Here is a 22,244-nt window from a genome sequence, read left to right on the forward strand (position 1 = left end):
TCGCCCAGTGACATACAATGGTAAGCCAAAATTATAGCAACAAAATTCAAACCCAGTGCTATTGGATTCCGCACAATCTGACACAATCTGAGATCTGACGAGAGAGAATGAGGAAAAAGGAATGCCCCAGTGTGATTCACACAGATCAGGAACATCCAGAACGCTAAGTATGGTTCTAGGTGCCCATTTAGAAAAAGGGACCTGTACTGCACCCCCCCACTCATGTTCTTTAGAGGAATGTAATCCGGCTTGCCTTGGATTGGAAACCAAGTTATTCAAGGTACACCTGAAGGTTGGGGATGGTTATCTAGAAAGAGAAAGATGAAGGGGCACAGGCTGTGACTAGCTTTCAGGGATCGGGAAAGCTTTCATGTACAAAACAGAGAGAAAATGTGTTCTGTGTTCTCACCAAGTGCAGGATGAGATGAAGCTGCAGGAGAGAAAACTTTGGTTGGCCAGAGGAACCTGCCAACAGTGAGAACATCTAAGAACACGACAAGTTGCTACAGGCACTGGATAGGCTGCAGGACCATAGCCCCCAGGGGAAGCAAAGAAGGGATTCCTGCAGAGGTAGAGGCTGGAGGTGTTCACTTCCCACCTTTCAGATCCACTGATCCTCCACACTGAGAGAGGAGGTCATGATACATCTGAGTGTCCTGCTCTATTTTTCAGGAAGAGTCAAGAGTAACATGAGGCTGTAAAGGTAATTTTATTGTAAAGCAGAAACAGTGTTTTTATAATCTTCCAAATAGCAACTAGAATTAGCATTCACTCTTTTCAAGCAAAAAGCAAGTGTTGAGATAATGTGTTTGAAAGTGTAGTTACAGGATCTAAATATCTCAGCCATATACATTCAAGCTTATTTCTCTCCCTCAGCAGTTTTGTGGCTGTTGCTGGATGATCAACCTTGCTCCAGAGCCACAAAGAAAAGTGGCAGTGGATAAACATGAGTTTTTCCTCCAGAATTATTTCCATCTTCTACTTGGGAGAAAAAGATAAAATTCTTCTCCTAAACATAGTCCCAAGATGGTGATATTTTGATCACCTTGCTTTCCTCCTTGGCACATACAGTGTAAACCATATCAATTTATCATCAAATTTAACTCAACTTCATTAACACTTAAATGCTTTTTCCATTTTTAATACTAGTTACTTCTCCTTCAAACGGATTTACTCATGTCCCTGAAACATCCTCACTAGGAGCATGTGAATGAGGTCCTTAGAGCAGGTAAGAGTCCTCAGTTAGGTAACCCGCGCACAGGCTGGTAGTCTGGTGACTGCCTGATGCACTAATTAGCCTGCTGTGGGGGCGGTCGCTCACCTGCTGTGGGGGTGGCAGGCTCAACTAAGAACGATGACGTGCTACTAACTGCATTTTTGCCAGGCTGAAACAAGGACAGTCACATGCCATTGGCAGAGAAAGACTATGAGACAGGCTAAGCAGGGGTCTAACATTTTTGCTACACAAAATTCATTCATTCATGCAGTGGCGGAGGCCAGAGGAGGGGTTACTGGGAAAAGGAGCAATCAAGTGTGGAAATTAGAAAATGGACCAGGAGCGCCTGCGTGGCTCAGTGGGTTAAGCCTCTGCCTTCAGCTCAGGTCATGGTGTCAGGATCCTGGGATCAAGCTCCTCTGCTCAGCAGGGAGCCTATTCCCTCCTCTCTCTCTGCCTGCCTCTCTGCCTACTTGTGATCTTTCTCTCTCTCTGTCAAATTAAAAAAAAAAAAATCTTTAAAAAAAAAAAAAAGGAGATGGACTAAAGCCATGTAAGTCCAAGTCTCCATCCCAGTCTCCAGGGCCATCATCCAATGGAGAAGGAATGTGTGAGCAAGACTGATGAGTTTGGCACCCTCCAGCAGGCTGTCCATACGGATCTCAGGTCAACGCGAAGGCGTGTGCCATGTGTGATGGGCATGGCTCAGAGCGTCATTCAAAACCAGCCGAGCAGGGGCACCGGGGTAGCTCAGTCGTTAAGTGTCTGCCTTCGGCTCAAGTCCTAACCCCAGGGACTTGGGATGGAGCCCCGCTTAGGACTCTCTGCTCTGCGGAATACCTGCTTCTCCCTCTCCCACTCCCCCTGCTTGTGTTCCCTCTCTTGTTGTGTCTCTGTCAAATAAATAAATAAAATCTTTAAAAAAAAAAAAACCCAGCAGAGTATAAACTCTGTAGACAAGGAGGGCTTACAGCCTCCCTGGGCAATTCTATACAGTGACAAAGCAGCCTTGCAAAACAGGACACATTTACAAAACTGTCTAGAGCAATACGATCTAACTGAACAACCAATTCCACACTGACAAAAACAAGACAAAACTCAATCTCCAGCTAATAGAATTTGGCAAGCAGTCAGGATTTATTCAAAGAAGGAACTTTTTGGAAAACTTTATTCCCGTGGGACTTGAATGAACCATGAAGCACTAGCAAGTTTTTCATTGTAAGGATGACTACAGGATATGCCAACAAAAAGTATAAATAGGAGGAATATCAAGCGCTCATTATTTATAAATATCACTTTCTTCTCTTCTACTTCCCAAAGCAACATTCCTCATCAATTCTGCTTCACAGGACCATATAATAGCCCAATTAGGTAGCCAAAACATAACTTAAACAAAAATAATAAGCAACAGTACTTTAAAAGTATAAAATATTTAAGTGCAACATCATCAAATTTAATTTCACAAATAAAATTACTACCAATTTATATTTTAGGAAAGGTAAGATATTCTAGGTTTAGAGAGATTCCTTCAATATTAAGTGGCAAAGCTATAATCCAAGTTACTTCAACTAATTCCAAGACCAGAGCTCTTTCCCTCAGAAAGCAAGCTGCCCAAATGAAACCATCTACCTCAACCCACACTTCATATGGTCAAATACCTGTCAGCCTCTCTCGGGACTGGGTGTACAAAGCACACAAGATGTTTCTACTACCTGCTTTTGCTATAAATAACTGCCCAATAAAATAAGCACCAATGATTAACTTTTGCTCCCTGGAAGTCACTGAAAAAGAAAAAGATATTCCCTGACTAGCCTTTGCATACAGTGCCCTGACTTTTCTTAATCTCCCCAAAGAAGCTTTAAATGACTTGCCATTATGAGTTAATCTTGGAGCTAACATACTATGCATGAGACTGAAGAGGTCAATTCCTGGGTCAAAATGTCTTAATAATCGCCTGGATATTTCGGTTCGAAACTCTCCCTGAAAATCTCTTGTTTCCAACCAGCCTTTGCTTTTGAAATACCTGAAATACGGATAGTGGTCAAACTCCCTCAATTCTAGGTATCTGAACTGGCTTTGCTCCAGGACCAGCTATTATGCACCACATTCTTTGCCCAGCACTGGTGACACACAGGCCATTACGGAAAGAGGGCAAGTAAGCGAAGACCTCAGTGAGAAGCAGGAGTTTTAACCAAACCAGATGAGGACTACTGCAGCTGTGAGGAAGTGCAGGGCTCACATTCCAGAGCAAAGGGAAGCCCAGAGGTGAGCCCTTCCCACCTTAACTTAGTTTCACCTAGGGGTCTGTTGATTCACAACAGCAGCAGCTCTAAGGTTGAGAAGCTGAGCAGAACTTTTTTTTTCCTTAAATCAGGCCCCCAAATTATCCACACCTCTAACCAATTTGGCTACAAAGTCAGAGTTTCTGGCACTCCCTCCTCAGTTTTGGCAAATTGCTAGAATGGACTGCAGATCTTAGGAAAGCACTTTATTTACATTTACTGGTTTATTATAAAGATACAACTTGTGAACGGCCATAGGGAAGAGATTCAGGGGGCCAGGAATGGGGAAGGAGCACGAAGCTCACTCGCCCTCTCTGGAGGCAACGTCCTTCCAGTACCTCGTAGTGGTCACCAACCTGGAAGCTCTCCAACTTTTGTTCAATAGTTTTTACAGAGCTCCCTCTCCAGCCCACTCCACCCTTCCAGAGGTCAGCGCGAGGGGCTGAAAGTTCCCAGTCCCTAATCACTGGCTCTTTTAGATGATGGGTCCATCATGAGGCCATCTAGGGGCCCCCTCTAAGCTCCAGTAGCATAAACTCAGGTGTGATGAACAGGGCCCATTATGACTGGCAACATCAGTCCTATCGGGAAGTTCCAGCATTTTTGTTCTTCCTTGCCAGGAACTGGGACAAAGTCCAAATATATTTTTGTATTATACTGCAGTATTAAAATATTTGAAGTGGGTTTTCAAGGGGACACAAACAAGGTACTGTATACTTTCATTGGGGGCAAGTAGTCAGGGAAAGACTCAAGACAGGAAGCCGTGGCTGCATCCTAAAGCAGGACAGGTGTTCACTGTGTAGAGGAAATGACAGGGAACCAGAGACTGGCAATGGCCCAGCACAGGACCTTGGAGGACCAGCTCATAGGGACTACTACAGGAGCTCTGACTGGTCTCCCTGATTCCTCTGTGGCCCTATGCTCCACCCAAAAGTCAGGAATCGTTTAGAGATGTACACTAAATCTTATCACCAGTTTGCTTTCAATTCTCCAAGGACTTTCTGTCCCACATTAAATAAAACCCAAACCCTTTGCCCCAGTCCAGCTTGATCAGGCCCTGCCTACTTCTCTGTCCCAAAGTAACAACATTCTCCTTCCTTTGGAAGCTCCATTTTAGCCTGATCAGCTCTGGGGCAATTCCCCATATACCCTCACTCCTTTCCACCTGGATGATTAATTTTACGTGGACTTGAGCAACCACAGGCTGGGTACCCAGTTTAAATTTTATTTCTGGATGTGGCTGGGAGGGTGTTTCCAGGTAAGATGAGCCTTTAAAACAGTGAACTCAGTAGACTGTACTTCCTCATGGCGGGGTGGGGTTGGGGGCGCATCATCCACAATTTGCTAAGGGCCTGAATAGAAACAAAGGTGGAGGAAAGAGGTATTCACCACTTTTTTGTTTCCTGTCTGCCTGTTGAGCAGTAACATCTCATCTTATCTTCTCCTGCCCTCAGACTGCGGTTTATACCATTGGTTCTCGGGTCTTCAGACTTGGAATGAATTCTAATGCCTGCTTTCTTGGGTCTCCAGCTTGCTGATGGCAGACTGTGGGACTTCTCAGCTTCCATAATCACATGAGCCAATTCCTCATAATAAATCTTCTCTACATAAATAAATATACACATACAGACACACACCCATCTCTGACTGGTTCTGTTTCTCAGGAGAACACTGATATACTCTCCCAGCAAAGTCATGCCTATGGATCCCCTTGTGGGCAGCAGAGGGTCTCCTCCATGGTGCTAAGAAGTCTGGAGGCAGAGTGATGAAGTGATTGAGAGCACAGGTTCTGACATCAGATTGCCTTGGTTCGTGCTCTCGCTGCTCTTATTAGCTGTGTGAAATTATTTAACTCCTCTGTGCCTAGCTTTCCTCATTTGTGGGATGGAAGGACTAAATAAAAATAAAAATTTGTGGGATGGAAGGACAAAAAAAACCCACAAAAAACAAAAAACAAACTCCATCTATGGAGTTATTGAAAGAACAGGTTAGTTCTTAACAAAGCTTTTAGTATCTGGCACACAGAATAGATGTTGTGACATTTCTCATTTTCCTACAGGTGAAGGTAGAAGGCTTGAGGGTGTTAACCTTAAAAATAAAAAACTTCTAGGTGCTTTACAAGCAGAAATGGGTTTGTTTAGAAATAAAAGGACTGTACTTGGGGAACAAACAAGCCCCGGCAAAACCATAGGCAGGTATAGACTCATGGCCTAAGGAAATAAAAAACAGGATTTCAGAGCCCTTCAAGGAAGAAGAGCCACAGTAAACCCCCTGACTTTTGGGGTCCTAAAGAACTATATACCCAGACTAGCCCTTATAGTGGCTGATGTTCAGTTCAAAACATCTCAATTACTGCCTGGAGTAAGCTCATCAGAAATAGAAGCTTCCAGAGGCAATGGTGGATCCTCTCTAGAGAAGGATCACACTATCCAGACCCTCTATCAGGGTCTACATCTAGTCTTTCACATACACTGTGTGGTACTCGTTCAAACACAGCCAGGCATGTGAGGAAACAAGATGTGAGCCCAAACCAAGAATGACAACAGAAGCAGGTCAGTGGGGTAGCCAGATACCAGTTATCAGATGCGGCTTTAACATACAATGACTAAAACCACAGTGAGATAGAGCTACCCCTTGACCAGAAGAGCTTAAATTAAAGATATTAACAATCCCCAGTGTGAACTGAGAGAATAGTTTCTGTTCTTATTCTCTGGTTAAGAGAAATATAGTAAATACAGTAAACTGTTATCATATGTGAAATCTAAATGGTAGGTATCTATTATACTATTTTCTGTACTTTTCTGAATTTTTGTTAAATTTTATAATTCAATGTTTAAAGAAATAGAAGGTATGGCTAAAAAGAGATCAGCAAGGATTGCATTATGTTTGGCCTTTAGAAGCTGTGTTCAGAGCCTGTACTTTCTTTTTTAGACACCAAGGAGCCACTGAAGGGTTTTAAACAGGGGAGTGGCCGCATAAGACTTGTTCTCTGTAGAGGTCATCGTGGCTGCACAAGGCAGAGAGAGGGAAGAGAGGGCCCAGCTGGGAGGCTGGCACCGTCCTGTGGATGGGAGATGCCAGTGGCACAGGAAATGAAGGTAGTTGTAAAGATTTGAATGATGGAGTCTGAGTTTTCTAGGAAGTTGGGATTTAGTTCTCCAAACAGATGAATTTTATCCCAGTCAAATCAGGAAGCAAACGAGGCTAGTGTGACACAGAGAAATCTAAAATGAGAACAATTTATAGAGTAAGGACAACATCTAAGATAGAGCTGGGACTGGGGGAAAAGGAGAAAAATGTGAATTTTTCTGTAAATCCTTAGAAGAAACACAAGCAGTTCTAAGACGGAAAGCTAATAAACACTTAGCTCGACAACAGATGGTCAGATAGATACATTCACAACTTGCCAGAATTCTGAAGCCTTGTGCACCCCCTTCCAAACATGCAGATGCTTTTATGTGATGGGGGGAAAAGAAAATTCTATTTCTGATTCTGATAGCAAATGCCAAGTCACATCTTGCCAATAGAGAATGGCGTCTCCAACCACAAGCCTACCGAGAACTTCACAACCTTATTATCATTTTGGAGAGAAAAGAGTCTCTGACCGCTACTTCTACCAGCCCTGCCAGAAAGTACAAGGGAAGTTGGGGGGGGGGGGGGCGATGAATGACAGTTTCTGGAGAACTCAGCTTTTTCATCTACACCCAAGAAACTGGGTTTATGTCTCCAGATTATTCATGAGCAGACCACGTGTTATTCTGTGAGGGAAAATCAAGCATATCAAACAAATGTATCCTCATATTCTGAAAAGTGGCCTGAGGCACAGAGTCTGACAAGCTCTTCAATTACTCGAACTGCTTAACCCTCCACTGAGGAGAGATCAAAGAATTAATTTTCTTTATCATGACTCTTTGTGCCTTTTCCAAAGGTTAAAGATTAAAATTGAGCATATTAAATTCCCAATCTAGCTAGTTTGGGTATAAATATATATTCTTGGGTCTGACTTATGAATGTCTAGTTTGTTAGAGATAGGATTTTTAAATGGTTTTTTCCCCCTAATCTGTTCACCCGACAAAAAATATTCAGACACATTTTTTTTAAAGGGAGTACTTCCCACCTACATGCCCATGTAGTGTCTCAATTTTTATATACTTTGCTGGGAGAGCTTGCTTTTAGGGGCAGAGTATAATACTAGTTGTATTCAACATTCTTCCTGTACCAGAGTAAGTAAGACTTAGATAAACATGATTGTCTTAATTCCCAAGGCATATGATGCATTGAACTGACATACTGCAGAGTTCAGGAAATAATCACCAAATGACTCAACTTCCTGACTCAACGTTCACCAGAAAATACCCTTATTTCATTTTCACTAAGTGATACCCCTGAATCAAAATTTCAGCCAATCAAAATTCAGGCAATTAGTTGCATGATAAATACTATCTAGCAGATCTCACTGGTTATTACTAAAACATTAATGAATTTTGCAGAGTTATTTAAATATCTCATTCCAATCAAATTTATAAGACTAAATATAATTTCTGAAATTATAGGCAGATTCCCTCAAATTATCACCATTATAATCCAGCAGCATATAAAATGCTCACAGACATTCCTTCACAGTGCTTTAAGATTGAAATACTTAATATATATTACTTAAAATATCTCTTTGGGGGGAATTCCAAGATGAATTTCAGCAGCACACAAATACTCCCCAGAAAACACATGAAATTCTTGCCACAGAGTGTTTAGGGGATGGATGTAACCTTCTCACAATACATAGTCTGAGAATGATACTCACTGGGTTAATCGTTTTTTCAACAGAATGGTGAACGGTCCACCAGTCTGAAGTCCATTCCCACGCGTTCCCTACTATATTGTATAAGCCATAACCATTGGGAGGAAAGGCGTCAACCTAAAAATTAAAAAAAAGGGAAAATGCTGTCAAACTACTCACCTTGTTTCGAAAAGATCTTTGCTGCAGATATGCATTAAAAGAATTAAAACTTCAAAGTAGGAATATTAATTTTCATCCTGATATAGTCAAAATGCAATTTGGCCAATGTAAAAACCAAGAAAGAGACATTTTATGGCTTTGAGTTCTTAAGGGGAGCTTAGAAACCTAAGGAGAGACTGTATTATTGGTAGAAGAGCCAATAAAACTATTCCTAATACAGAGACTAATAATGACCATAAGTTGAATCTGCAATTAATGGGGGACAGGGTAGATGATATTTAAACTCTCAAAAGCATTATAGAAACATCACATTAGACCCAGTATAAATCTTGTCCTCAGAGCTAAGGTATGTGGGCACAATGTCTTCTAGCACTCAAAGCCGCAAAGCACTTCTGTCCTCTCCACCAGCCCCTTCCAACTATCTTATCTTTAAGTACCAGGTTTTATCATCAAAACACTGAGGGGACTTGTTTTTCTAAGGAAAATGTGAATTCATTATCAAGCATATTTATAAGAGAATGTTTGCAGTCAGTCTCCGGAATCTGGAAGTATGAGGCCAACTGTACGGGTTCCTCAGCAAGCAATTATATCACATTTCAAAGGCAGGTCAGACAGTCTGTCACATAATATTGTCACAGACACATAACCAAAGTATAAAGCTTTTTTCAGAAGGAGGGAGGGAAGAGGGACGAGGAAAAACAAAACAAAACAAAACTATGAGCAACAATAAGTACAATTACGCTATCGTGTATATTCAACTTAAAATTTTTTCCCAACATTTTTCTAATGGCAATTTCAAACATAAAGAAAATTTTCATTAAAAAATATCAAGTTACCTAAAAATCTTTTTTTTTAAGATTTTTATTTATTTACTGGAGAGAGAGGGGGGGGGAACATAAGCAAGGAGAGGTGCAGAGGGAGAGGGAGAAGCAGACATCCTGCTGAGCGAGGGAGGGCTACACAGGCCTGGATCGCAGAACCAGAGGGAGATCAAGACCAGAGCAGAAGGCAGACGCTTAACCCACTGAGCCACCCAGGGGCCCCTTAAAAATCTTTTTTATAAAAAATAAGATATAAAAATAAAAATATTTTTGTAAATTCATGTTTCTCCCCTACTAATAAAGTAGGACTAAAGAAATGAATAAACTAAAATTCACTTTTATTTGGCTTTGGACGGTTTCAGGCCAACATATAAATATGGAAGCATACTTGGGCAATTCAGAGCCCTTCAAAATTATGAGGCTACTCCTTAAGAGAACTTCGTCTGGATGAGCTGGAACACTAGACAATGTTACCACGCTGCTTCATACTCAGGATTCATTATGGAAACAGCAGCTCATTCACTGCTTTACTCAGTAAGTCCATGCATGTCAACTGAAGGCAGGATGGGTTCAATGATGTAAGACATCAAAGAGCTGAGAGAGAAAAAAGAATATGCCCAAAACAAAAAATCCAATTCTGTAAGACTCTGTACTGAGTAGGGAGGTTGGAGGGGGAAGTCTCAGAAACTCCCAAGAGGGACAGGATTTCTGGCTGCAGAGATTTCTGGCTGTACTCCCTCTACAAAGGTAGAGAGGTAGCTTTTTAGAACCAAGGTCAGAGTTCCAAATTCAGAGAGACAGTAAAGGCAGAGAGACACCGGCATGAGCTGTTCTTTCAAGAATCTGGAGACGCTGAGTGAGAGCAAGGTGGGACAAGAGCTGGAAGGAATAGAAAGAAAAGGAAGAAATTCATTTGTTTCGGGGGAGAGAAGCAAAGGAGCCAGGGGCACAAGAGCAACTGAAAAAGGAAACAAACATTCTGGAGGAAGGAATCATTTCTCAGGCTCAGAGAACACATGTGGAGGGGCTCTCCAGTCCATCTGGCTGACATCCTTTCTACGTGCCCACACTTGGCAGCTACTGAACAAGGAACTTGATTGACCCCGCTGGTGCTGTTACACCGTGAAGGTAAGGAAATAATATCTACCCGAAGGTTTGGGGTCTTCTTCCCCCTTTAAATAATCTGAAGTTTAAGTGAGGTAATACCCCAAAATCACCATCTGTGAGTATGCTATTAGGGAGGAAAAAACACTTATAACTGCTCATTGTTAAATTAACTGCACTAATCAAAGCTTCCAGGAACCTAAAAAGAAAACAAAAGTGTGGGTGCCTGGGTGGCTCAGTGGGTTAAGCCTTCAGCTCAGGTCATGATCTCAGGGTCCTGGGATCGAGTCCCACATTGGGCTCTCTGCTCAGCAGGGAGCCTGCTTCCCTTCCTCTCTCTCTGCCTGCTTCTCTGCCTACTTGTGATCTCTGTCTGTCAAATTAAAAAAAAAAAAAAAAATCTTAAAAAAAAAAAAAGAAAACAAATGTGTATGAGAAATATTTCAAACCCACTTATTTTCAAGTAAATGAACTGATATGCATTAAAACCGAAACACACTAATGGTTGTGTAACAGCAGCCTAGTGAAATAAAAATCCAATTCTACAGATTCACGGTGGTCAGAACAGTGCTGTGTTCAGTCCAGACCAGAAGTAATGACACCCATCAAATACAGGTGAGGGGGCCGTTTCACCACAGCCCATCCCAACACTGAAAATAAATTCCTTCCCTCAACAGACCAGAGCTTGTGGACACAAGAGCAGCCAAGGTGGACGTTGAGATAATTCACTGGGAATTTTAGTCCCATTTTGTTGAGTCCCATTTTGAAGATACAGATCTTGATATGTCTCGTCCAAGCACAGGTGGAAGTCGCCTCTCTGGGGGCTACTGTTTCTTTCTCCCCAGGTCATGTTTCTCCAATTACTTCTTTTTTTTTTTTTTTAAGATTTATTTATTTGACAGACAGAGATCACAAGCAGGCAGAGAGGCAGGCAGAGAGAGAGGAGGAAGCAGGCTCTCTGCTGAGCAGAGAGCCCAATGTGGGGCTCGATCCCAGGACCCTGGGACCATGACCTTAGCCGAAGACAGAGGCTTTAGCCCACTGAGCCACCCAGGCGCCCCTCTCCAATTACTTCTTGAAGGGTCCCTGGTAACTATTCTAATTTTATTTTGAGAACTTCCATGGCAGCTTCTTCAGGTGAGTTCTGCTGAATATATCCCAATATATAGACATTTGCTGCACTCCCAGTTAAATGTTTCATCACTAAACATCTGTAAAGTGTCCTTATTTCACAGGAACTTTTGTGCTTTCTGAAAAGGGGCCCTGACTTAAGGATAAATTACTATTTTCCTTGGAGGCTCAAGTGCTTAAATAGGATATGAAATAGAGCAGTAAGCACTGTAAACTATCTATAACTGTCCAATGCACCCTTCTCATGGCCCTTTACTAAAACTGACAGGCGCTTGTATAATTTGGCCCATCAGAAGCCTGTGCCTTAGGATTCAAGGCTTGTGGTAGTGGCCCTCCTTCTGACAGCCTAGCATCCAGGAAGGGAATCCAGGCTGCTGAGGCCCCTGTCGCACCAGCCTCTTTTTTTTTTTTTTTTTAAAGATTTTATTTATTTCTTTGGCAGAGACAGATCATAAGTAGGCAGAGAGGCAGGCAGAGAGAGAGGAGGAAGCAGGCTCCCTGCAGAGCAGAGAGCCCAATCCCAGGTCCCTGGGATCATGATCTGAGCCAAAGGCAGAGGCTTAATCCACTGAGCCACCCAGGCACCCCTGCACCAGCCTCTCTTGTGTGCTCACTGCCAAAGAAGGCCAGCAGTGTGCCATCCACACTCAGGCTTAGCACACTGCAGGTGAGCTGCTGCTGTAGGGTCCACACCAGTGTGGAACACTTCAACAGCCACAGTCCTGCTGCATCTACCGGAAGCTTTCTGGGGGTCTCATGAGCATCCTTACCGATCACCGTCACTGATAACCCTGTCCATCCTGAAGGCTATTTCTGCTGATGAAAAGTGGCCCCTGGGGCACTGACTGGGCTTCTCACTCATGTGAGATCTGAGAAAGGGTGCAGCTCCTTTAGTCCCCAAGACCCCGAATCAGTCATTTTGCCGAATACAACTATGGGCTTGCAAAAGTAGCAGCTATTGGGAAGGAAACTCTGGAGGAACCAACTTTGAGACCAAATGGTTAGACTTTTGACTCCACTGGGTAGTGCTTCATTTCCCATTGGTTTGTGTTGGTTCCTTTATCACATGTTTAACACATATATATGGAGTTTCATATGCACACACACGCACCCCATACCGATTGGAAGACTCCCTATTCTCATGCAATATATTATTTACATTAATTGCCAAAAAATGAAACTAAAATGTTTTAAATACAATAGCTCAAAATATTTTTAGATTTTTGCTACGTCAAGTGTCTCCTCATCTTTTATCTTTTTCAAAAATGTCTTGGTCTTTCTCTCTCACTACTTTATTTTTTCAGTTGAAGTTTTAGAGTCATTTGGCCATCTTCCAAACAATGTATCTGTGTTACATTTTTAAAGTAAATTTTGGAAGAATTATTTTTGTGTGAAACAAAAATACAAATATGAAAAAAAGTGACAGCTGTTGGAAAGAGTATTGAAAGAAAATTATTCTCTGCAACAACAAACCCAGTAAGTTGCTATTTACCTACCACAAGATTTCTTTTCTCACTGTTAAGGGAAAACGAAAAGTTTGTAACATTGCTTCATTAGTGTACCATTTTACCAGCAGAAAAGCAATGAGAAAGGAACTCGCATACACTTCTGGAGAGAAACAAGCCACATGCACTCTGCAAAACAGTATATCTCTAAAACCTTTATAAAGAAAGTTTTCTAGTCCTCAACTCATTAATTTCATTGCTGAGAATCCATCTTAAACAAATCATCAGAGATACAATCTATCTATCTATCTATCTATCTATTTATTTATTTATTTGACAGACAGAGATCACCAGCAGGCAGAGAGTAAGGCAGTGGGGGTGGGGGGGAGAAGGCTCCCCGCCGAGCAGAGAACCTGATGTGGGCCTCGATTCCAGGACCCTGGGATCATGAACTGAGCTGAAGGTAGAGGCTTTAACCTACTGAGACACCCAAGCACCCCTTCAGAGATACGATTTAATATTGATGTATAAGATACTCCTTGTCCATTGGGGAGGGTATGTGCTTTGGTGAGTGCTGTGAAGTGTGTAAACCTGGTGATTCACAGACCTGTACCCCTGGGGATAAAAATATATGTTTATAAAAAATAAAAAATTTAAAAAAAAAAAAAAAAAAGATACTCCTTGTTATATTATTTAGCAAAAAAAAAAAAAAAAAAAAAAAACCCTCCATAAACATCCCAACAGATATAACCTAAATGTGTGACTTATTAAGAAGAGGCAAATAACTTAGGGCTCAATCAAATATAAAGTTATTCATCTGTTAAAAAGATAGTATCTTTGGGATGCCTGGGTGGCTCAGTTGGTTGAGCAGCTGCCTTCAGCTCAGGTCATGATCCCAGGGTCCTGGGATCGAGTCCCACATCAGGCTCCTTGCTCGGCAAGGGAGCCTGCTTCTCCCTCTGCCTCTACCTGACTCTTTGTCTGCCTGTGCTCTCTCGCTCTCTCTCCCTCTGTCTCTGGCAAATAAATAAATAAAAATCTTTAAAAAAAAAAAAGATAGTATCTTTGTGAAAAACCGTTAATGATAGATAAAAAGTTTCTGATATTAAGCAGGGAAAACAGGATTTTAAACACTGTATTCAGCATGCCCCAAAAGCAACATGTAAAAAATATGTAGCTAAAAAAAAAGTACATATATAAATATATATGGTATATATACCATATATTTACACATTTCATATATATGAAGGTATACACATATAAGTGTATATATATGTATATACATATAGATGTATTTATACATTTCATATATATATGTGTGTATATATATATCTACATAAACACCAGAAAAATATACACTGGTATATATGGGAGTTAAGAGCATGGGCTTTGGAAAAAAACCGACCCAGTTCAACCCAACCATGCTGCTTTCCAGCCTGTGTAACTCTGGGAAGTTAGTTAACCTCTCTGTCCCTGGGAATGCTCACCTGGAAAATGAGTATAAACTAAATGGTACCTGCCTTACAAAGTTGAATCAACATTAAAAGAGATAATTCATACACATGGTTTAGCACCAGGCCTGTTACACAGCAAGCACTAAGGACTAGCCATTCCTAGCATGAGGAGGAGGAAAGGTACCAAAATGCTAACAGGGGTCATCTCTGGGTGGCACAATTCCAGGTCCTTATAATTTCTCTTTTGAACTCTTCCTGTTTTCCAAAGTTTCTATTAAGTATGATGGAATCAGAAAGAAAACTGTGTTATAAAAAAACACGTGGTTAGCTATTAGCAGCTGCCATGTGCACGAGTGGATGAAAGCAGCAAAAGGACAGCAGACGGGTCAGGGCATGAGCAATGCCTTCCACTCCTGTCCGCGCTCTCAGGAGCTGCTGCCCACCTTCCCAAGGCTCATTACTCACAGGGGCAGTTCCTCGGAAGCCGTCCTCCCCGGTGTTGGTCACAGGAAACTCGCCCTGCCAAATGTTGGCATAATGCTGGCCTTTTGGCTGTAGTTTGTTGCCCCAGGGGAAAAGTCTGTCAGAAGAGACACAGGCATCAGCCTGTCAAACAGGCACAGCTTCTGGATTAAAGTCAAGAGGAGGAATGCAAAGAACGAAAGAGCACGGCTCACTTGTTCCGAGTGAACTGTGTTTTACATTTCAAATATATAAACAAACAAAGCTTTTAACCAGGACTTTTTTTTTTAAACTTCCGCACAACTAGCTCGTATCAAGTTCACAACAAGCTCTGTGTTTCCCGAGTACTCAAGAGGCCTGAAATAAATCACGTAGCTGAGAGAAGGACTTATCGAAGGCTGGGAAAGTGGGCATCGTTCTGGACTTATATGGTAGCACAATCAGCCGGCATCACACCACACTTTTTTATAAAGCCTCTGCTATTTTAAGGAGCCTTTCCTAGAAGATGTGACCCAAACATGAATTTTCTGCCTCATGGCTCTAGAAGCAGAGAAATAGCACTGCTTCGGGAGCTGTCTAAAGTAAGAAAATCCTAAAGGCAAGGCAGCCTGCTGAAAGGCTCTGAGGAGGACTATGTAAGAGTGGAGGGCTGAATGTGGGGAGCACACTTTGGGGCTGTGGGGAGCACACTTCACCAGACACTGGGTGACCCATGCATCAGTGTCTCCTAAGTAAGCCCATAGAGATGAAGAAAGCCTGGGAAGAAAAAGCTGTTAGTTTTGCTTAAAATCAACTTTCTAGTCAAAATAGGTGCCACAGATTTAGAAAAAGGTCATGACACAGGTCATAAGGATAAGACCCTCCAAGTACCTATTTTGCAGGCCTCCTCGACAGCTGTACTCCCACTCAGCTTCCGTGGGCAGACGCTTTCCGGCCCACGTGCAGTAGGCAACAGCATCATTCCAGGAGACGTGGAGGACCGGGTGGTCAAGCCTGGGACACAGCAAAGGCAGAGTGAGGAGGGGCACAAACAGTAACAGGAAACGGGAACCGGCTGCAGCGAAGTGCCCATAATCCCCCTCAGCTCAAGCCAGGACACAGAGGTAGTCCTGGACCCCAACTCAAGCCCCAGCTATGCCACATCTGTCACCTTCCACCACAGGTCTAGTTCCAAGAGGGATTAGAACCCATTTGAGGCTGCAATGTCAAATGGGTTCTAATCCCTCTTGGAACTAGACTCAACACATTTCTTCTTCTCTTGTGGGCAGGCCTGGACCCCCACAGGATCTCACTTGGTGAGGTGGATGTGGAGATGTACCACCCGCATCGCCCTCTAAGGGAGGAGTGCTGCTCCAGCTGCTGGGAGTGCTCCCTCAGGGCTCTCCACAGCTGCAGAGAACCACCAATGATTAACCAGTCCTTTCGGCCTACCACAGCTCCATCCGAAGGGCCCTATTTACCCCAAAGCCACTAAGGGATCAGTGGGGACTTCTTGGGCCTGCACTGTTGTCTTGGCTTCTCCCTCTGCCCAGTCCTGCTTCCTCCCCTTCCTTTGGGAGAGGAAGGTTGCTTGGCTTTAAACTTTGTGTCTTTCTACAGCAGATTAGCTGGCTATATGTGCCTCATGCTAGCAGATTCCAAATTAAGATTTTATAAGGGCATAGAAAGACAAGGAGGGTTAGGGGAGAAGTTTGGAGAATAAGAAGAAACACACATTCACATAGCACTATATAGCCTTAACTCGCTGTTCATGCTTTTTCCAGTGGACTACACACTCCTAGTCCATTCCTGAAACATCTTTGAATTCCCTATGGCAATTCCACCAGGACTTTCATTTACTGTTTCAACAAATATTTACTGAGTACCTAATATGTGTTAGTGACTGTTTTCAGCAATGATGAGAGATGTGCTTTTCTAAGAAAATGGACTCAGTCAGTGGGTAAAATACAGTCCCCTCTGGGTTTTCCTACTGCCTTAGCTTTTTCTTCTATTAAATTCATGAAAGAAAATGTCACTTGGGAGCTAAGAGGCCCGGTCGACCTGAGGTACCCAAGAATCCTAGGACTTTCTGTCTCACAGTCTATTTCTACTGTGAAGGCTGCCGGCCTCACACTTGGCAAGATTTCTGCCCTTTGTCAAGGGACTACAGCCCTAAAGCTGAACCTCATGTACACTCAGCTCCCTGGCAACAAGGGCAGTAAGCAGAAACGTTGTCAAAAATAGAGGCTCAAAACTCCCATCAGAAAAAGTGGGTTAGGAGAACAGTTTTCTTGGGCTGTCGAGATGCTGAGTCCTGACCCAACCTTTCTCCATCTCCGGGGCTTAAAGTGCTACTCTATTTTTGCCTGAGATAATTATTTCCTTGCCACCCTGGAGACTTGCTGACCGACTTGCAGCTCTGTGGTTTTTCAGTCAGATGGTGGCTTCAAAGTATGTCAGTCCAAGCCTGGAGATCACAAGAATCCTATTCCCAAGGCTGGAGCTTCCACAGCGACCACCTGGCCAGACACAACTACTTATCTGTAAGACAGACGATCTTCTTCCTCATAGTGACCCGCTCATGAGAGAGAGCAAACAGACAGGTTGTGAAGATTAAATATGTCAAGAGATTTGTAACAGGCCTGTCATAGGGGGAAAAAAATCTTCAAAGGCAGCTCTTCGGCTGGCCAAATGAGGAAGGAAGAAGCCACCTAGTAAGAACCTTCTGTGAGTGAGGCACAGTGTTTGGGTCTTCACATATATTATTCCCTATTTTATTTTCCTACCAACCAATTAGAGTTTGTCATTCTCACCCTTTTACAGTTGAAAAGGGCCACTGGGCTCCTTTTCAATGGTACAGTAATCTACTTGGCAATTAAACATGTCCACTGGGGAAAGAGCCGCCAACCTTACCTGTGTAGAACAGTAGAGTCGGGCCCTTCTGGGTGTCTCCAGTTAGCGCCTTTAACAGGTAACCACCAGGGAGCAGCTGCAACCTCAAAACAACCCAGAAAAGCTGAGGTTAGCTATGATGACTCTAGAAAAACACTGACCCAGTATGTGCAGGGGGAAAAAAACCTCATGATCTTCAACTTCCATTTCAGTTATCAAATACTTTTACCAGAGTATCAAAAATAAAGATTTATATGGAAGTAAATCTTCAATAAACGAGTATTATTCCATATCATAAAGCATCACAATGACTAAATAGATATATATTTAAACGGTGTGTATCTCCAAGAATTTTTAAGTTTTTAAAGGATTTATGTATTTATCTTAGAGTGAAGTAGGGGCAGAGGGAAAGGGACAGAAAGAATCTCCAGCGGATGCCCGCATGAGTACAGAGCCCTACAATGGGCTCGATCTCATGACCCTCGTATCACAACCTGAGCTGAAATCAGGAGTTGAGACGCTCAACCAGCTGAGCCATCAGGCACCCCCTCCAAGAATTTTTAAAACATGCAGTGCTGGCTAATCCTCTATAATCTCTAAGAAGTAAGAGACAGGCTGTACGGCTCCTACTTAAAAGATGGGGAAACAGAGTCAACCGAAGTGCTGGGCTACTAACTAACATCAACTAATGTGGTCATATGCCAAGCACAAGCACAGGGAAAAAGCTGGAGTGTGTTTCAAAGACCCTCCTTCAGTTTCCAGCCCAACATCACCTGTGTGGCCCAGAGCAGGCACACCGCTTGTCTGGTTCCTGACAGTCCTCATCTGTGAAATGGGAGCAGGACCACTGCCTTGCCTACCTCAGACTACAGAGGAGGCTGAATTCCATAGGATTGGGAAGTGCTCTACCAAATGTTCCCAAGACCTTAACTCCTACTTTACCGTTCTAGTAATAACCCAAGTAACAAGAGCAAGTGGCCCTCATTTAGTGACTGGTTAAGAACTTGGCTTTGGAGCCAGTGAAAACAAGATTCAAATCACTCATGGTGTGACCCCTGGCAACCTACTGAACCTCCCCAGGCCTGTTTACTCACATTTAGATGGAGATTGTAACAACAGCCACCTCAGGGGTTATGACAAGGAAGAAATATAACATACACAAAGGGCTGACAAGTCGAGTGAAATAAATCAAGCAGAGAGAGTCAATTATCATTTGGTTTCACTTATTTGTGGAGCATAACAAATAGCATGGAGGACAAGGGGTGTTAGAGAGGAGAAGGGAGTTGGGGGAAATTGGAAGGAGAGGTGAACCATGAGAGACTATGGACTCTGAAAAACAGTCTGAGGGGTTTGAAGCAGCGAGTGGAAGGGGTGGGAAGTTGGGGGAACCAGGTGGTGGGTATTATAGAGGGCACAGATTGCATGGAGCACTGGGTGTGATGCAAAAACAATGAATACTGTTATGCTGAAAATAAATAAATAAATAAATATTTTTTTTTTTTTTAAAAAGGGCTGACAAGTACTACCTAGCACTAGCAAGCACTTGCTAAAGAGAACTAGCCTCAACTGTGGCTTCATGACTGGAGGAGAGCCATAAAAAAGTCTTCATCCTCACTCTTGCTAATACTATCTAAAGAACAGAAATTTGCAAACAACTCTTGTAATATATACTACATTAGACTCAAGGTTATCCCCATGATAATGCTACTGTCAATCCTTTGCATCCTGATGAGCTGGGTTGAGAAGAAGAGAAGGGGGGGATGGTGTTCCTGTTAATTACAGCAATCACTGAAAACACCCAACTTTGTTCTTGTTCTTTTCTTCACATCAGTACAACCAAAACATTCATGGTATTCCAATGACATTTTGATGGGAAAAAACAAATTCTCTTATATTTCAACAAAAAGATGTATAGTGTCCTTAAGGACACCATTGCAAGGTGTTTTATTTTTCAGAGACCAGGAGAGGCAAAAGGTACAGCTTATTTCTATTTCATCCAGGGATTTTCTCACTGACTAGATTGCTGAATGTTTAGGGTCCGGTGACAGGTAATTCAATCCATGCCAAGGGAAAATGTGTATAGAAAGCCCGGGTTATCCCACTCTTGTGTTTCAGTATCTTCAGATCACTCACCCAACCCCAACCCACCCCAACACTGATGAGATGGGCCATCAGAAGGTTGTGTCTTAAAATAATAAAAGAACTAAAGACAAATATGACAAAATGTTAACCTTTGTTAAATCCAAGTGGTAGAAAGTGGAATGTCTGTTTTTCATGTATCCTTTTGTGTTTTGAAACATTTTATCAGTAGCAATTAAAACTGATTTATTAATCCCGTCTACCACTGATGGGCATTTGGGTAGGTTCCAGTTTGAGGCTATGATGGATAATATTCACTTCTATGAACATTCTAAGGAGCTCATGACTTTTAGCAAGTATACATATGCATTTCTGTTGGCTGTACACTATAGAGTGGAAATGCGGAATCACAGGATCCGCATAGGAACAGCTGTAGTGAAGACAGCCAAACACAAGCTTTAATGGCCCATGTGTTCCAAGGTTTCCCACCCCTTGTTCGGGGGAAACTTGCATGGAGCTGGCTGATGTAAACCAGACCCTGGTGGGGCTGCTCCAGGGGCCTCCCTTTTCTTCTCCTCTTCCCCTCAATTCACTCTGGCTACAAATATTTGCTGAGCACTCACTATCTGCCAGCCACTGACTCTGATTCCTAAAAGAGATCTTTAACTTCCAGGAATCCACAGAGCATGACTTAAGACAGTTTATTGATAGTGTTTAAATTATTTATTTTACATATTTATCAAACATGGTTAATTGCACAAAGTTGGGAACAAAATATGGAGCTAGTCACTTCATTTTCCTTCAAAAATGTCTACAAAACTCCAACTGCTGGGTCTAGGGATCACCTTACACACACTAGTGCTAGAGTTCTGGCTCAGTTCCTCCCCCTACCCATACACACTTCCTTCATTTTAGATATTCGCTTTCATTTCTCCCAGGATTCCTCTTTTCTAAAATCTTTCTCATGATCTTAGCAACCCATCCTAAACAGACCACCAGCTTACACAGCTAGAGTTACGGAGCTATGCAATGATCAATGATCTCAGTGATGTGTGCCGTGAGACAGGACAAACAGACTGACTCCAGATCGGCCGGGGGACGGGGGGCGGGTTATAGGAGGGAGCACCACGGTTAACACTGTCCTTGTCCAAAGGCCACTACCTAGTTTTTCTCCAAGATATTAAGATCTAAAGTACATAAAGATATATCTACAGTATTATATTACTTCCAATTAAAACTTACAAAATAACCCATACTTGGCACCCAATCATCCAAAGGAACACCATACAGTTATCAAAAAACACTCCGAAGTGGAAATAATGTATATAATATCTTATGAAGCTAGCCTATAGAATAGAATACATATTTGATTCTGTTTTTGTAAAATACATGCACATGAATGTACGGTAGTATACTCAGAAGAAAAAAACTTAGAAGAATATACTTGCACTCACAGAGGTCAAGACTACGGGAGTAATATACTTTTTAAGACTGAGCATGTATTACTATAGTAAGAGTTCACAACTTCAGAACTACTGACATATTAGGCCAGATAATTCCCTGTTGCAAGGGGCTGTCTTGTGTACTGTAGGATGTTTACTAGCATCGCTGACCTCTTCCCACTAGACGTCAGTAGCACAATCCCCCTCCTAATTGCAGCAGCCAAAAGTGTCTCCAGACATTGCCAAATGCAGAATAACCACTGCACTATGATAATCGGGGGGTGGGGGGAGACTGTCTTCCTTAAATGCTAATATATAGTTCATAGAGGCATAGCAGTAAGCACATCCAAGCCTAGAACCAGGCTACCTGAGCCTGAAAAACAGCACCACGTTTTACAAGCTGCATGATCTTGGACTTCTTAGTTATCCTGTCAAGGTCTGTTTCCTCACTTGTAAAATGGGACAGTAACACTTCTATCCACTTCTCTGGGCTGTTGTGAGGATTAAATAAAGAAATGAACATAAAGAGCTTAGAACACTACCTGGCACAAAGTAAGAATGACACAGTGTTAGCTAACATTATTACTGTTACTCACTTGTTATTGCATGTTGCAATATTCTCTTAGAGCTTTCAAAGAACATACATTCTAATCAGTGAAAATCTTCCCTCTAATACTTCTTCAGCATTGGCCCCAGCCAACCCTCAGTTCACCCTTTTCAGAAGAAAGATCGGCTGAAGAAAGTATTAGAACATGTGTCATTTCCAAAGAACTGTCAAGAAAAGTGTATAGTCGTCATTTTCCATCAGTCATGATGTGAGAACCATCTACACATAAACTAACCCATTCCCTAAAGCAAATAGCACCACAGAGGGGGGCAGGGCAAGGATGTGATGGGCATAGCAGACGCAGGAAGAATCCATATTCACCAAACGCTAAACCAGACAAAGCCTAAGGACCTGTAATAGTACCTACACCATG

General features: G+C 42.5%; 1 protein-coding gene across 2 annotated transcripts in view; it reads right to left on the reverse strand.

The window, feature by feature from the left end:
* SUMF1 (sulfatase modifying factor 1) overlaps window positions 1–22,244 on the reverse strand; it is a 106,107-nt gene that overhangs the window by 43,392 nt on the left and 40,471 nt on the right. For both annotated transcript variants that reach the window (XM_004738409.3, XM_004738408.3), the window contains exons 4-7: window positions 17,765–17,847; window positions 15,743–15,865; window positions 14,876–14,990; window positions 8,300–8,413 (exon numbers count right to left, since the gene is read on the reverse strand). In XM_004738409.3, the coding sequence (XP_004738466.1) occupies window positions 8,300–8,413; window positions 14,876–14,990; window positions 15,743–15,865; window positions 17,765–17,847 (435 nt within the window). The remainder of the gene's footprint in view (window positions 1–8,299; window positions 8,414–14,875; window positions 14,991–15,742; window positions 15,866–17,764; window positions 17,848–22,244) is intronic.

The sequence above is a fragment of the Mustela putorius genome, unplaced genomic scaffold, assembly GCF_011764305.1.
Source record: "Mustela putorius furo isolate JIRA1106 unplaced genomic scaffold, ASM1176430v1.1 tig00003850_pilon_pilon_pilon, whole genome shotgun sequence".
Classification (NCBI taxonomy): domain Eukaryota; kingdom Metazoa; phylum Chordata; class Mammalia; order Carnivora; family Mustelidae; genus Mustela; species Mustela putorius.